Here is a 16,477-nt window from a genome sequence, read left to right on the forward strand (position 1 = left end):
CAAAGATACCATCGAGAGCAGCCCGGAAAACGCCCGTTCCCGGTGCGACACAGAACGCGACCACGCATGCGAGACTAGACTGTCTTTCTCTGCGGCTCTGATCAGAGACACTTCCGAGTCCCCTGGCGGCCAATCATGCTTAGTGTAAGAGACGAGGCCCCGCCTCTAGGTGGGGCGTGGGAGGGAGAAGTAAAGAGACCAGTCAGGTTTATTAAGGGCGGGAGTGACCCTAGGGCTTCCGGTCAGAGCAGGGTTAGGTGGGCGGTGACTAGAATAACCTCTTCTGCTCATTGGGTTATTGAGAGCGGAACGCGCGTTCATCATTGCGCCTGGGCATTTTCTTTTTCAGTTTCCATCCGCTCTGGTGGTCGGCCGAGAGTTGCTAGGCAACGGCTCCAGGTTACTTTGAATTGGGGTGGCCGCCGCGATTGGGGCAGGAGAAAAAAAGCCGTCTGAGTCGGCTTTTTCGAGAAGGGGTCAGGGTTGTCCACAACCCTGAAGTGGAAAAGAAGGAGGTGACAATTAAAGTAAGTATCGTTTTCCCCAGCAGTTGTGGGCCAGAAGTAGCCCAACCGCAGGCATCATTAAAAATATATATGTCGGATATTTGGGAGAAATAAAGACGCGCGCCCACAGTGTAAGTAAAAGTCACTCGTCTGTTCACACGCAGAGATAATCTCTGACGGAGTTGAAAGTGAAAGTCGCTCACTCGTTTCCGACTCTGTGACCCCATGGACCATACAGTCCATGGAATTCTCCAGGCCAGAATCCTGGAGTGGGTAGCCTTTCCCTTCTCCAGGGGATCTTCCCAACCCAGGGATGGAACCCAGGTCTCCTGCACTGCAGGCGGATTCTTTGTCAGCTGAGCCACCAGGGAAGCCCAAGAAGACTGGAATGGGGTAACTTATCCCTTCTCCAGAGGATCGTCCCAACCCAGGAATCGAACTGGGGTCTCCTGCATTGCAGGCGGAGTCTTTACCAACTGAGCTATCAGGGAAGCCCTGGCATTTTCATTTTTATTTATTTTTCTATGTGAATATTTATATATGCATTATAGTTAGGTTTTTGTACAAAAGTGGGAGCACACTTTATATACTACTGTTTTATAAAGTTTTTTTCTTTATCATGAGGGTTTTTCAATTATTCATCTCTAACCCAGTATATAATGACACTGTGCTAGTACATCATTGGGCTATATTATCATTTATTCCCTCTGTCCACTACTGATGACTGTTTAGATTGTTTCCAGTTTTTCACACTTACAAATGGTACACAAATCTTTGTGCCCATGTCTATTTATTTACTAGAGATTCTCAGAAGTGGAATTGTTGGTCAAAGAGTATTTCAGATTTCTTTTCTAGAAAAGTTTCGTTTCTCTACCTTCCATCAGGTATTGAATGCCTGCCAGTTCACTCACACTCTTGCTGTTTTTTTTTTTAATCTTTGCCAAATGAATGACTTTTAAAGATATATCTTTTAATTTGCTTTCCTTTGCTTACAGGTAAAGCTTAACTTTCCAAATGTATCTGTCCATTTTTACCTCTTCTTTTGTCAGTTCTCTATTGGTATCCTTTGCTGTGGACATTGTCTTAGGCATGGTCTCTCCCCATGCCTAAAGAGAAATTTCCCTCTCCTCCTTCCAACACTTATCCAGTCCCAGTCTCTTACATGCTTACCTCCGCACTCCCTGTTGACCGCTTCCTCCTCTCTTAACAATACAGAAGTTGCTGGTCATTTGATTTTTAGTGGTGGGACAAATCCATCTTCTCTTTGACTTTCCCTTTCATCAGTAATTTGTTCTGCCACTCCCATTTGATGAAAGTCCCTTTTGGCAGTCTTCTTTCCTATTAAAAGTATGACCTATTACTGGGACAGTTTCCTTTCCTATATGAATTTTATCTTAAAATGTGACTTGTCACTGAAAAAGAATGAAATCGTCCCTTTCCATAGCATTCAGTCCCCTGGGACTGAATTCGAAATATCAAGTATCTCAGTGGAGTCTCTTGTGGATCAGAAATAGAGCTCCTTGATCAAAGAGTATTCTTGATCCTAAAAATAGGACTTATTGTAGTAAATAAGTTGGGCTTCTCTTGTAGCCCAGCTGGTAAAGAATCACCAGCCATGCGGAAGAGCTGGGTTCGATTCCTGGGTTGGGATGATCCCCTGGAGAAGGGGAAAGGTTACCCACTGCAGTATTCTGGCCTGGAGAATTCCATGGACTGTATAGCCCATGGGGTTGCAAAAAGTCTGACACAGCTGAGCAACTTTCACTTTCACTTCCACTGTAGTAAAAGGACTACTGGACTAGAAATTCGATGGCATGGATTCTGGTCCTTGTTTTTGTAGCTAAAAATGTAAGTGTGAACCTGAAAATGAGAATCCCCTTCTATCTCAGTGTTTTGCTCTTTATTTTGTGTGTGTGTGTGTGCGCGCGCATGTGTGGTTTTTACGCCCTCTTAGTTGATCTGTTTGCATGTAATGAGGTACACTCAATAAGACATACACCAAGAATCTTTAAACTAGAACTCATGATAATATAAATGTCTGTCAATAAAAGACTGTACAAAAGGGATGGAACATGCATGAAGTAGTATGGCACTGTAACAAGCAATGTGTGGGTTTTCTGCTTAGAGCAATGGGAAGATATTCACATGTGAGGTAAAGTGCAGAAGAGTGGGTAAAGTATGTGTGCGGGACATCTATCGTTTACCCTCCAGATCCACTCTTCCTCTCTAGACTGCTCTGTGTCAAGGAGACTTGTTCGCCTCTGCGGCTCCCCTGCCCTCTTTGTTCCAGTTGGAGTCAGTCAGTGGGAGCGTTACTGTTAGCATCAGAGGGCGGGAGGAGAGTGGCTGCGTCCCCTCTCTGCAGGCTGACCCCCCCTTTACAGTGGCCCTGTCCACCCATCAGCGTGGGCCACGCCGTTCTGGTAAGTACTCGCTCCTGTGGCTGCTCCGGGCCTGGGGGTGAGAGCAGCGCCCCGTCCTGGCCCTCCTAGCCGCGGGCTCTTCACTACACCCTGTTGTTTCCTATGCCCCGCCTCAATGAAAGTCTGCAAATGACCAAATTGGAAGATGGCATCTCTTTCCCGCTGGAACCGACTGATAGAATACACTATCTTTTGAGTGACAAGGGGAAAAACATCTTTGTATTTTCTTGTGAATGCATAACAAACTCTGAAAGATATCTGAAAAACTAATGAAAGTTGTTGCCTGGTAACTACCCCAGGGCGCTGGCAACCAAGCCCTCTGAGGGGGGAGAGAGGGAAATTTTATTACAGTATACCTCTCTGTGTTGTTTCTTGATAACTGGTGGACTTACTTGCCACCTGTTTGTGCATTTATTGTATTCCTTTTACTTTTTTGTTACTATGTTGTATGAAACTTTTTTTCATCTAAGAGGGAAAAATATACATGTCACTTACTCCAAAAATGAACAGTGTTTCAAAATTAGGGACTCATGCACTTAATCTGTGTTTAAACATTGCAACTTTCAGGACCAACAGTGAGGATTGATAATCGGATTATTTCAACATGAGCTTCCTGTTACCCAAACTGAGTAGCAAAAAGGCAGTAGACCAAGCAATAAAAAGTACTGCAGAGAAGGTGCTGGTTCTCAGGTTTGGGAGAGACGAGGATCCGGTCTGTCTGCAACTAGATGACATAGTAAGTGAACTTTTTAAGATTTTTATTAAAAACCTATACGTACTTACTCCAATGTCTGCAGAGTGCATGAGCGGGGGCAGGCAGCGCCCAGGTGTACAGCTGTTCAATTGTTGGCACACTTCCACCAAGAGCCGATCATGTGCCTGCCTGAGTCAAACCCCCTAGTCTGTGATTGTGTGGAATCCACCCTAGATGTCCTTCCCCACTAGCAGCTGCTGAAGCTCAGTTTCACCAACAAGCAGTGGAAGACCAGAAACGTTAAGAACTAGAGTCTATATGAACATTGTCTTATTCAGTGCTCCCCACAGTGGGATAACTAGTATTCCCAAGAGGGGAGATGCATGCCAGGGAGGTCAGGTGACTTCCCACGGGCCCAGAACCACTAAGTTGCAGAGCTGGGATCTGAACTTTGTTTTCTTTGCCTGCAAATATGCTTTTCTGGGGTGCCGCCTCCAGTGTGTGCCTGATGATAATCTATGATTTCACATCTTGACAGTCTGATGAGTCGAGAGGGGAGTACAGGACAGAGTAAGCTTATCCTGGTCTCGGACTTACCCAAGACTAAGACCTCACCCATGTTTTCTGTTGCTGCCCCCCACAGTGTGGATCCAGTGTAAGAAACCCCATGACTGTGATCAACAATGAGGGTGTGATGCATTAACCTGGTGGGAAAGCGGCCAGAGCATTTTACCCTCAACTGTGGGGGTGTGGAATATCACAGAGTGTAGACTCTGAAGCCAGGCCATCCGAGTTCAGAGCCCAGCCTTACTGCTTACAGCTGTGTGACCGGGGGCACATTACCTCCTCGTGGCTCAATTTTCTCGTCTGTGAAATGGTACCTGTAGCCTTGCATACCTCCTAGAAATGTTGTGTGGATTAAAGGAGCCAACAAGTGTTAAGCACTTAGAACACTTAGCACACAGCAAGTGCCACGTACGAGTCTGCTGTTTCATCATAACTCTCATTTATGGGTGAGGTTGGAGACAAGGAGATTTGGGGGAATTGCATTATCTGTACCACATATTTCTGAGTTTACTTTTTTATTTAAGTGAGTATGGATTTTATAAATCCATGAAAAGTTTAAAACACATATTTTAATCAAAAATAAAAGAAAAAAAGAAGTAGTATATTCACCCAGTTTGCTCAGGGCCCTCTCATTACCCTACCAACAGTGATTCAGACTCTGAATAAGGTTACACTGTCTCTTAACGTGGAACTCCCAACAGGCTAGATTCTTGGTCCGGGAATTTTTTTCACACAGAAAATTCTTCTAGTAAAAAAGTTCACAAAAGAAACGTTAACAGCCCTCAAGTTGTAACCCACATCTCTCTCTTCATCTGCAGCTTTCTAAGACCTCTTCCGACTTAAGTAAAATGGCTGCTATCTATCTAGTAGACGTGGACCAAACCCCAGTTTATACACACTATTTTGACATCAGTTATATTCCATCTACTGTGTTTTTCTTCAATGGGCAGCATATGAAAGTGGATTATGGGTAAGTTAGATTGACATGAAGTCACTATAGTCTTCAAAGTTTCTTTTCTCCAGTCAGTTTCAGTAGCTCACCCACTTGGATGTGATGGGGGCTTTGTGTGTCTTATGTTGGTACTGTTTCCTCAGTTGATGAAGTCTCCAATTGTTTTGTGTGTGTGCAGAACTCTGGTACAAAATGAGAGTGTTTCCAGTATGAGTGGCGAATGTTAACTTACTACTAAAATCTGAGAGACTAGTACAGTTTGTGAAGCACTCACCATCCGTCACTGCAGAAAATACAGAACAGCTTTTGCCAAAGTTTCCCAGGAGTTTTATTTCAAACAAAATGGGCCATTGTTCTTAAACTCTTGATACTCATTGGCTGCATCTATGAAAGAAGTGATCCTTCAGCAAATTAAGACATGCATTTCCCTTACCAAGTGTTCCGTCTGCTTTCAGTTAAGAGAATTTTGAAGTCGTCCTTTCTCAGAGTGTGTCAAAAATAAGTAAGATGAGGGACTTCCGTGATGGTCCAGTGGTTAAAACTTCATCTTTCAAAGCAGGGGGTTCAGGTTCGGTCCCTTCTTGGGGAGCTAAGACCCCATATGCCTGGAGGCCAGAAAGCCAAACCATAAAACAGAAGCAATATTGTAACAAATGCTATAATGACTTTAAATGGGCCACCTGGAAGGGCTTCCATGCTCTCCCAGCAGCCCCCAGCACAGTTTTAGTCGTGTATCAAATGGGCCCTGTAATCACAAATGGAAAATCAGTGTCAGGCTTTGTGTCTAAGGGCTCCCTGACCAGAAGAAAGTGAGAGAGCTGTTGTTTACTTTGTTTATTCTGAAGGCCTTACAAGTACTTTTGAAAAGTTCTGAGCGAGGTTGTTTCTCTCCTACACTATTTAGGTCTCCAGATCACACTAAGTTTGTGGGAAGTTTCAAAACCAAACAAGACTTCATAGATTTGATTGAAGTAATTTATCGAGGCGCAATGAGGGGGAAACTTATTGTGCAAAGTCCTATTGATCCCAAGAATATTCCCAAGTACGACCTCCTCTATCAAGACATTTAGTGCTTTCACTGCCATCAGAGTTGAAGAGAAAGGCCCATCTCGAAACAGGACCTAACTCCAGCTGTGCGGTTTTCCTGGGGTCCTTCAGAAACATGGTCAGCATCCCAGAGAATAAGAGGTTTGACCTCAACAGAAAGTACCGGCCGCCAAGCAGAAGACCGCACTGGTGCTGGGACATTCGGGGATGCCCAGATGTCTACGCCCTGCAGACCTCAGAGAGGTCAAGCCAGCCGTGGTCAATTTCCCCAGTGTGGGTGTTTTAATTTCTCTGTATATTGTGCTTTTCTTTATTCTTTAAGATAATACAGAATCCTTCTAAATTTGGCTAGGACAGTTTGATTCAACTATGTTTATTTGATACATTGAGTAAACTAGAAAATCAGTTCACATAAGAGCAAAAACACTTGTTTTCTACCCTACATGTACATACCCACCCCTTCCTTCATCCTCAGCCTCGCCTTCCCTCCGCACATGTATTTATCTCATGTTCACCTACTATCCCAGGTTCTCTTGGAATAAATCTTCTCTACTGATAGTGGCCAAGTTTGTTTTATCTGCAAGACTTTCTGGCTCAGAATTTTAAAGATATCTTGGCTTGTTCATTTTACCAGCTTTTATGCTATTAAATTGCCCCAGGGGTGAGAAGTTGAACTTCCTTTACTGTCCAGCACCCAATTTAAGCTAAACAAAAAATTAAGTACCCTTAGTCAGTAGGAGCCAATCTCTCCCGGAGCTCCGTCTCTTTCTGAGGAGATAACTGTACTTCAGGGACTCAAGACTGGAAAGAGATCTCAGAACTGCTAGAAAGAAGTATCATCTATATAGGACTTGCCTGTTTTAATAACTTTATGAAGAATTCTTGCTCTCCCAGGGCCCCCTGGCACAACCTTCACCACTTGGGCAGGTTCCTCCTCTTCTCATGGAGCTAATGGCACTGACTTTCCAGAGTAAGAACGTATGCAGAACCAGAAGGCAGTGCGCCGGACAGCACACGACCCGCTTGGCAGCTCTTGGCCTTCAGGCGGGGCAGCTGCACAACTGTCCCTCTTTGCCGGGTGCTTCCTTTCCAAGTCTCCTGTGACAAACGTGGCAGAGGAGGAAGGTTGCTGGGCACCTGGGCGGCCTTCATTGATAAAGGAGAGAGCCATTTCAGGAATGAGACAACAAAATCCTTTTACCACCACCTCCATTGTCTCCTGGCCCCCACTTCCTGCTCACGTTGGTAATCGTGATGCATGGAGCCACAGCAAGCCGTCTTAGGACCATGAGGCAACCAGCCCTGGGTTTCATGCTGAAAAGAAGGATGAAAAGAGCCTGGGTCCCTGATGACGATATCAAGCTCCCGAGTGGACTCTAGACCTGCCTGGCTTCAGATTTCTGTGAAAGAATAAAACGTCTTTACCACGTGTCACTTTAGTTGGATTTTCTGTCCCTCATAGCCTAAATTACACAGCATTTGAGGTGTGAGAAGTGCTCAGATAACAGCAAAAACTCAGCACTTTCACACATAAGATTCTCATGTTGTCTTTCCTCCTGAGGGCTTTTTGGTGATGTTTCTCTGAAGTCCGGGTTTGTGTTTTTGTTCCCATCATAGTTGCTCTCCCTTCCACAAGTGTTTATTAATTACATACTGTATGCCCCCATCCTATGCCAGATACTGCACAAAACAAATGACTCCTGGATGGAAAAAAAGCTTCTTAGAAGAGACAGTTCCTGAGCCTTAAAGAAGAGTAGGAGGTACTCATGGAGAAGGGGGAGGGCATTAGGGGGAACCAGGGGGAGGCAGGCCCAGGGGCTGGAGACAGCATGCGTGTTGAGAGGGCTCCACAGAGTTCAGTGTCACTGAAACCCCAGGGGGAGGCAGGTGGGCAGGAGGTGCTGCCGGGGAGGAAGGTAGAGGGGATAAGGAAAGTGACAAAATAGCGAAAGTTTTATTTTTCTCTTTAGAGGCCGCCGCCGCCAAGTCGCTTCAGTCATGTCCGATTCTGTGCGACCCCATGGACTGCAGCCTACCAGGCTTCTCTGTCCATGGGATTCTCCAGGCAAGAACACTGGAGTGGGTTGCCATTTCCTTCTCCAATGCATGAAAGTGGAAAGTGAAAGTGAAGTCAGTTGTGTCTGACTCTTAGGGACCCCATGGACTGCAGCCTACCAGGCTCCTCCATCCATGGGATTTGCCAGGCAAGAGTACTGGAGTGGGGTGCCATTGCCTTCTCCCTCCTTAGAGGCAGAAGCCACTTAATACAATCAGATTTTTCTTCAAAAAAAACTTGGATGGTTTATTCTTCAAAAAAAAAAAAAACCTTAGTGCTGAAGATATTATTAGAAGAAAGAGGTATAACTGTATGCTTAGAGGCAGGATTTTACATGTTTGTATTATTTTTGACTTTCTGGCCATCGTCTCTTGTGCAGGTTCTAGAATATAGGTCTCACTTGTTCCTTGGCCTGTGAGCTCCAACCTGCTTTTCATTATCGATGGGTCTGGAGAGCGCCTGTGACAACATCACAGGGAAGGACAGAACGCTAGAGAGAGAGTAGTGACACCAGTCGACATTTTAAGCCGTAAGCAGGGGAGGCCGCATTTTGGTGTGACAAGACTGTATGCTGGTGAAGGGCCAGTGTGCTGAATAAAGGTGTGTGGCTCAGTTAGAACTCTTCTTCAGGGAGAAGAAGAGCTTCATGGGCTGGGTTCTGGAACTTTTGTTCTGGGAAACTGTTCATAGCAAGAACAGTTTATCTTTGTGAAATGAAAGACTCAGATGGCTGTGGTTTGAGTCCTAGTTGAGGGTTGCTTTCTTCCAAATGGGAAAAGCAGCCCCTCCTCAGGAAGAGACTTCTGACTTCCCCCAGCCCCAGAATGTTTCTACTGATGGCCCTTTAGAGCCTGTCTGGGTTACGCCTCCCGTGGGAGAGCCCAGGAGACTAATGGGCAGGGAGCTCAGGGAACTTGGCAGGTTTGTCATCGAGCTGTGACTTGGACCCAGCAAATCTAGAAACCCTGCCTTTATACATCTTACTGTGTTAGCTGAAGCACTGGTGTGTTGGAGCACAAGCAACGGAGTAGTATCTGTCAGACACTCGTGCCGCTCAAGCCAGCGTCTTCCTCACCAGCCTTCTTTCTTTCTCCTCCTCCACTCGGAAGAAGCAGAGGATGCTGTGAAAAGAGCTCGGGGTTTGTGTTCAGACAGACCTAGGTTCAGAACTCAGCTTTGGGCTTCCCTGGTGGCTCAGTGGTAAAGAACCCACTTGTCGATGTAGGAAATGCAAGTTTGATCCCTGGGCTGAAGATACCCTGGAGAAGGAAATGGCAACCCACTCCAGTGTTCTTGCCTGGGAAATCCCATGGACAGAGGAGCCTGGTAGGGTCTTCATGGGGGTCGCAGAACTTAGTGACTAAGCAACAACAAAGGTTCAAGATTCAGCTTTTCTATTTAATAGCTGTGTAACCTTCAGCAAACCACTTCTCTGACTCTCTATTTCCTTGTCTATAAAACAAAGGATAACTGTGACCTCCCTGAGGCCTGCCATCGAATAGGCACTCATTCAGTGATCATGAGTTCCCCAGTGGGCCAGTTCATATCACCTTAGGGATTTCCAGTTGGCCCGGGGTGTTTTCTGCCACACTCCCAGTAAACTCTAGAGCACTTGGCTGCTGCTGTACCGTCAATGAGAGGAAAAAAAAAACAAGGCTAAAAACAGCACAGACGGGCTTCCCTGGGGGCTCAGTGGTAAAGAATGCAAGACGCATTGCAGAAGTGAGGCAAAGCAAGCTCTTTATTGGCTGGAACCCACCAGTGCCACACTGCACTCATGTCCCCTCTGCTCCTGTGTAGCTTTCCCCTCGTCCTTCCAGGCAGCTGCTCCTAGCCAGCCCCGCCTTAGTTGTCAGCGATGGTTTTCCGAACCCAGTCCAGAATGGAGGTCACCTTCACGTACACACCATACTCAGCCACAGCACAGCTCTTGTCAAAGCTCAGGATCCCGGCCGCATACCAGGTGTCATCTTCCTTGTCGTGAACGACGAAGGCGCTGCCGGCGTCGCCATAGCAGGTGTCCTCCTGGTACTTGGACAGGCCGACGCAGAAGGTGTTCTCATTCAGTATGGGCTGCACCCCTACAGGGCTCTTAGCTGTCTTATTTTTAGGCGCGTCGACGCCCTCATAGTGCTTCACACACTTGTCTTGGTCAGCCACAGGCAGCATGACGTACTTCAGATGCTGCGTAAAGTTGAAGTTTTCATTTCGCCCCCAGCCAGACACATAACCCACACGATCCACCTTCACATAATCTTTTGAAGGTAGGCAGATGGGCATTACTTTGTCATTGACAGGTACCTTCTGTCTGAGTTTGATGAGCCCAATGTCTACCTTGGAGTGGTCAGGGTGGAGAACCACCTTCTCCACCTCTACAAGCTGGTTCTTCCCCACGTACAGTCTTAAAGTAGGAGTGATGTCCTTTGCTTTTTTGTCACTAGTGTGACCCAGGTAGAGATTTTTAGCTGTGGTGAGGAGCCATCGTTCATTGATGAGCGTGGCTCCCGAGATGAGATTATGGTGGGAGACTATCTTGGCCTGCCAGGGAAAGCTGCCCTTGGCATCCAGGAAGCCACCTATGATCCTCTGCACCTGGTCCACGGGGTGCTTGGGCTTCCCACACACTGTTGAGAGCAAGACCGTCATTAATAGGAGTGGGGTGTGAGTGTCCTCTGGGCCGGGAAACATAAAAACGCCAGGTCTTGCCGCTGTCCAAAACTATCGCTCTTCATGTCTCCAGGGCTAGAAACATTTACATGCTTTGCTCTTACCTTCTGCTCCTCCCTTCCCCAATGTTTACAGTTTAAAATTATTTTTTTTTTAATGTTCACATCACTAAAGCAGAGTTCTGTTTCCTGCTTTTCTGACTCACAAACAGCACTGATATTTTCAAATCCCAGCTGCTGAACTCTAGGTATATTTAAATGATTTATCACAACTAGAGGTCCACGATCCCTGAAATTCAGTGTAAGGACAAGGAGCTACTAAGGTTCATTCTCTGAATAGGGACGTGAAGCAATGTTGGCCGGAACACAGATTTTATAGATACTGCAGTCGATACCCAGCAGGTTAGCGGTTCCACAGCCCAAGTAGCAGAAGAGGATGGGCAAAACCCTCTTGTTCCAGGAGGGAAAGGAGAGAGCACAGCCCCTCCTGGTGAGAGTCCTGACCCTCCTCCAGCCTGTTGTAGTACATTCCCACGGATTACGGCTTTGTTCTGCCCTCGCTCAACCTATTCTTCCTGCAGCTTGCTTTACCCTTGGCCCAGGGCTCTCCAGGTGGGCTCTCTATACATAGTGCCCTGATCCTCTATGGACAGTGTAGACAGTGGACTCGGTCAGTGCCTCGGAGGCCAGATGAACACATCCTTAGTGAACTTCAAGGGGCGGCGTCACCTGCCTGCTCACATCTCTGCCCAGCCACCTCTGGTCCCCCCGCTCCCTGTCCTTGGCTTGTGTGTGCCCAGAGGAAGCCTCATAGGGAGGACGTGCCTTGATGTTCTGATCAAGATGCTTGTCGTGCACCAACCCCTCAGTACCCACTTTCAGTCTGCTTCCCAGGCCCCTGGCTTCCTACCTGCCTCACATTCAGGGAGTTGCTGTCCAGCGTCCTTATTTATCCACTGCTTCTTACTGTTAAAGGTGTACACTCCTGAAACAAAATGAAAGAATACAAGCTGAAAGGGACACTAGCTGGACCTAGCACTGGGAGAGAGCATATTTAAAGAGCACAGTCAGAGAAATAGGAGGAAGGACGGCCAGGGAGGGGGAGGGACAGAAGAGCTCGGTGCTAGAAGCCAAGTGCTGGGGGCCGGTGAAGCCCAGCAGGACGGATGGTGGTCTGGGTGGCCGAGGCGATTGTGTCAAAGCAGTACAGGGTTGGAATCAGGGTTCAAATCCTGACGTTCCCTCATACAGGCTACCTGAACTTAGGCAAATTTATCAACCTCTCTATGCCTCAGTTTCTTCAGAAGTGAAATGAGAATAATAATCCTGTCTCTTGGAAATTCCCTAGTGGTCCAGTGGTTAGGATTCCAAGCTTCTAATTTGGGGGACACAGGTTCCATCCCTGGTCAGGAAGTTAAGTTCCCACAAGCTGTACAACTTGGCAAAAATAAATAATAGTCTCTCCAGAGGGGTGTTGTGAGGACCTCATGAGCAAATCTGTGGAGAAAACTCCCCAGTGCGGGAGCGTTGTGCTCACAAGGTGAGGGCTCCCTGCCATCATCACCATCACCATCCTATTTTATATAGATCTCACCCTGAGATGCGTAGGCTACGTGGCATCTCCTCCACTTAACAAGGAAGAAAACTCGAGGCTGAAGAGAGTTAATTTTCCCAAAAGGCCACAGCTGCCAGTGACAAAACCTTCATTAGAACCTGAATCTCCTGGCTCCAGAAAGCACATGCCCTTTCTGACCAGTCACCTTGGCTCCATCCCCCGTGGAAGTGGAGGGACAGGAGGCATTCGTCTAGGCCTTACCATCCCCACTGGTGCGCAGTTTGTAATAGGTTTTGCACTGATAGCGAACTGAGTACTCCACGTAGCCATTTTCAATCTTGGGGGGCTCTGGGCAGCTGTCATCTGCAAAGGAAAAGAGGAAGAGAAGATTCATATTGGGGAACAGCCCCTGGAGACGCGAAAAGTCGGAACAGAAGAAGCTGGTTTGCACATCAAACTCCCTCCATCCCAAAAGGAGAGAGCACCGGCTCTTCCTGGTGACAGTGGAGTCCTGACCCATCTCCAGCCTCTTGTAGCACATTCCCACGGATTGCGGTTTTGTTCTGCCCTCCCTCGACCTGTTCCTCCTGCAGCTTGCTTTACCCTTGGCCCAGGGATCTCTAGGTGGGCTCTCTGTACATACAGGGTCCCCTGATCCTCTGTGGAAGTGGATTCAGTCAGTGCCCAGGAGACCAGATGAACGCATCCCTAGTGAACTTTACGGGGAAGCGTCACCTGCCTGTGCACATCTCTGCCCGGCCACCTGTGGTCCCCCCAGTCCCTGTCCTCGACTGGTGTGTGCCCAGAGGAAGCCTCACAGGGAGGATGTGCCTTGAGGATGTTTCCATCAAGATACCTGCCATGCCCCAACCCCTCAGTACCCACTTTCAATCTGTTTCCCAGGCCTGACTTCCTACCTTCTTCACATTCAGGGAGTTGCTGTCCAATGTCCTTGTTTATCCATTGCTTATTGTTAAAAGTATACACCCCTGAAACCAAACGGAAAAAAAAAAAAAATGAGCAAAAAGCTGGACCTAGCACTAGGAGAGAAGGTATTTAAAGAGCAGAGTCAGAGAAGTAGGAGCAGGGAGGGCTGGGGAAGAGGAGCAAGGGAGGAGCGCTATGCTAAAGCCAAGTGCTGCAGGCGCCAGTAAAGCCCAGCAGGACAGATGATGGTCAAGGTGACTATGGCAGTCGTGGCAATAGTGAGACTGTGTCGAGGCAGTCCTGGGCTGGGAGAGGAGGACCTGAAGGCATTCGCCCAGGCTTACCATTTCCAGCACGCAGTTTGTAATATTTGTCACACTGATAGCGAACCGAGTACTCCACATGGCTATTAGCAATCTCGGGGGCCTTTGGGCAGCTGTCGGCTGCAAAGGAAAACAGGAGGGCAAGGTTCATTTTCAGAAACTGCCCCTAGAGACTGGAAAAGTCAGGAGAGAAGAAACAGCAAATCAACCTCCCACACCCCAAATGGAAGCCCAGGAGAGATTGCAGGCTGGCTGGCTCCCCAATGTTCTTTACAATACTGAAAGACCAGAGATCAGGATAAGGAGCAACTGGATTTTCCCAGAGAGGATGCAGATCTGATGGGCCCAAGTGGGATGCAGCAGTGTGGCCAGGTACAGCCCTCGCCCAAAGGCAGACCTACCTGTGGCCTCACTGCCGGTTTCCACAGCGAGAAGCTGCCCGCAGAGCAGGAGAGTGACGACAGCTTGCAGGGCGCTGCAGAGAAGACAGAAAGGAGGGCGCTGCTGGTCTCCCCACTTCAACACACACACTCTCCGCTCCTGTTACCTAAAGACCCCTCACCCACCCACATGCATACTTTAGCAGCTTCCCAGTCACAGAGGTTCCAGTGTGGTCCGTGCTGCTGGGAATTCTACAGCAGCTTCAGAGAAGAGCAAGCAAGATTAGGAAGGGATCAGGCCTCAGTGCATAGCAGGATTCAGGAAACACTAAATTGTTAACATATGAGCTCCTCAGCAAAGAGAAGCCTCCCTTGGAGTGGGAAGCACCCTGAGGTGCTGGGCTACGAGGATTCCACTAATGCATGTGGATATCTAGACGATGGGGTGGTGGTGCGGGGGGTGGTTATCATTATGCTACTCTCTCTACTTTGGGGAAATTTTCAAAATAAGAGGTTCCCTAAAATATAAAACACTGATGTGGTTGTTTCTATTATTTTATGATAATTTGACTTCAGGAAGTCCTATAGCGAACCCCCAAATTCCAGAAGGTTACCTGGATGATAACTGACTCTGTAAAAGCTTGACTGTGCACATGGGCATCAGCACACAGGCCATACCCACCCGTGGACCATCTCCCTGGAAGACGGCAACTACTCAGAGATGGCTTGGTTAAGTTCCTAGTTCATTATTTCAACATTTCAGAAAAAATGTTTTTTCTGTTTTGATAAAATCTGAGTGCCTTGTGTCACTCAAATGTTTCACTTTTGGTCTTTCTCATTGTACGTTTTTTTAAAATCTGCTAATAGGCATATTCAAAATGCCAGGGAGAACTCCCTGGCAGTCCAATGGTTAGGACTCCAAGCTTTCACTGCTTGGACCCAGGTTCAATCCCTGGTTGAGGAACTAAGATCCCGCATGCCATATGGTGTGGCCAAAAAAGGGGGGGAAATGTCCAGAGGCCTACCACAGGAGCTTCCCCACAAAGACGAAAACTTTATAATCTCAAGGAAAAAGCTATTCCTTAGAGAAAGTCATGTCTCATGGGAAAGACAGCACCATCTGAAAACATTACCTTTTATGGACACAGAAAAGCAGAGAATCTTTGCATAGTAAACCTTTATCCACTATGTGTGTGCTCAAGTCACCAAGTCATGCCCAACTCTTTGCGACCCCATGGACTGTAGCCCGCCAGGCTCCTCTGTCCTTGGGGTTTCCCAGGCAAGAATACCAGAGTAGGGTTGATCTCCTGGAGAAGGGGATGGCTTCTCCAGGAGATCTTCCCAACCTAGGGATCGAATCCTGCATTGTCAGGCAGATTCTTTACCACTGAGCTGCCAGTGACACCCCAGAGAGAATGTTACAAAAAGAATAGTAGTATGGGCAGCACAGGAATATGGTGAGAACCGTGAAGCTGATGTGCAAATGAATGAAATTTGGAAAACAATGAGGTAATGACTGAAAGGACTGCTCCAAACTCATAATTCCTAGAAGTCAAGGACCAAGCTTTAATCCATTTCCAATATCTCCTCCAGAACCTTATGCAGCACATAGAACATAGAGGATCCTCTACAAACACGCTACTATTTGGAAGATAATTCTTATTATAAATACAGGTTGAGCCTTGGTGCTTCCGGGCTCTAAAACCAAACACATGAGTAGATTCCCTCAGGCAAAGAAGAGTGAGATCCATCCTAAATAATCGGGAGTCAGAGCCAAGGACAGAACAAACCCTGAGAAGTTTTGCGAGGATAAAACATATTGTTTGCATGCTGTGCATCAGAAAGCAAACAAAGTCTATAATTTAGTCCATTTGCCTTATTTATCTTCGTTATATTTTTGCATTTCTCCTGTAGGCCTCTCCTGTACTCAGGCTGTCATGTAGATAAAAGATATATCCAAAGAAGGATGAAATAATCCAGAGAAAAGTGAGGGATAGGAGCAAACTGTGGACTCACCTCATCTTTGGTGTGTCTGGCTCTGGAAGTGCAGTGCCGTTGGGGGCACCTGCTGATGCTTTTATGTCCCCAGTATCTCACTCCACCCCCTTCTTGATTTTGTAATTGCTGTGTCTCCACACTTTGGCCTTATTAAGGTTACTCACATTTTCCAGTAACAAAGCCACAAACAACCTCCCTGTTAAAGAGTCCAGCTATTGCTTCATGCTTAAGTTTCCCCTGGTGTTCTTCATGCTTGAGCCAAAGAATCCTGGCCACATCACTACCCCGTGCAGCTGCCAAAGGGTTTCCCGAAATGAGCCAGTGTGCAAGATTGGGGGAGGAACCGTCAATCTGGGTCTCTTTGTTCTGGATGCTTTTCAGCA

The 16,477-nt window shown here is 47.1% G+C and overlaps 2 protein-coding genes across 4 annotated transcripts; one reads left to right on the forward strand and one right to left on the reverse strand.

Annotated features, from left to right (window-relative positions):
* Positions 1-5: 5 nt before the first annotated feature.
* On the forward strand, positions 6-7,623 carry TXNL4B (thioredoxin like 4B). 3 transcript variants are annotated; one of them, XM_044932126.2, is made up of 5 exons: positions 6-144; positions 350-527; positions 3,497-3,665; positions 5,009-5,160; positions 6,047-7,623. In XM_044932126.2, exons 3-5 carry the CDS (start codon positions 3,534-3,536, stop codon positions 6,210-6,212), a joined length of 450 nt encoding a protein of 149 aa, XP_044788061.1. In that variant the 5' UTR covers positions 6-144; positions 350-527; positions 3,497-3,533; the 3' UTR covers positions 6,213-7,623. The 3 variants fall into 3 exon arrangements, with proteins under 3 accessions (XP_044788061.1, XP_044788063.1, XP_025124758.1); XM_044932128.2 differs by lacking the exon at positions 6-144 and adding an exon at positions 2,718-2,929 and having other exon boundaries at positions 272-527; XM_025268973.3 differs by lacking the exon at positions 6-144 and adding an exon at positions 2,737-2,929 and having other exon boundaries at positions 272-527.
* A 2,351-nt stretch (positions 7,624-9,974) lies between these two features.
* Positions 9,975-16,124, reverse strand: HP (haptoglobin). Its single transcript, NM_001290979.1, is given in 7 exon segments — positions 9,975-10,869; positions 11,822-11,896; positions 12,728-12,829; positions 13,384-13,455; positions 13,738-13,836; positions 14,118-14,191; positions 16,113-16,124. Coding segments are annotated over 7 exon segments (1,206 nt in total). The 5' UTR covers positions 16,118-16,124; the 3' UTR covers positions 9,975-10,090.
* Between the last annotated feature and the right edge of the window lie 353 nt (positions 16,125-16,477).

Source organism: Bubalus bubalis, chromosome 18 (genome assembly GCF_019923935.1).
Source record: "Bubalus bubalis isolate 160015118507 breed Murrah chromosome 18, NDDB_SH_1, whole genome shotgun sequence".
NCBI classification, from domain to species: Eukaryota; Metazoa; Chordata; class Mammalia; order Artiodactyla; family Bovidae; genus Bubalus; species Bubalus bubalis.

What these genes read in the sequence shown, in the direction of transcription:
- TXNL4B (XM_044932126.2), top strand. Translation starts at nt 3,534, where the DNA reads ATGAGCTTCCTGTTACCCAAACTGAGTAGCAAAAAGGCAGTAGACCAA. An exon ending in GTCTGCAACTAGATGACATA is followed by an intron (nt 3,666 to 5,008) that starts GTAAGTGAACTT and finishes CTTCATCTGCAG; the next exon opens with CTTTCTAAGACCTCTTCCGA. An exon ending in CATATGAAAGTGGATTATGG is followed by an intron (nt 5,161 to 6,046) that starts GTAAGTTAGATT and finishes TACACTATTTAG; the next exon opens with GTCTCCAGATCACACTAAGT.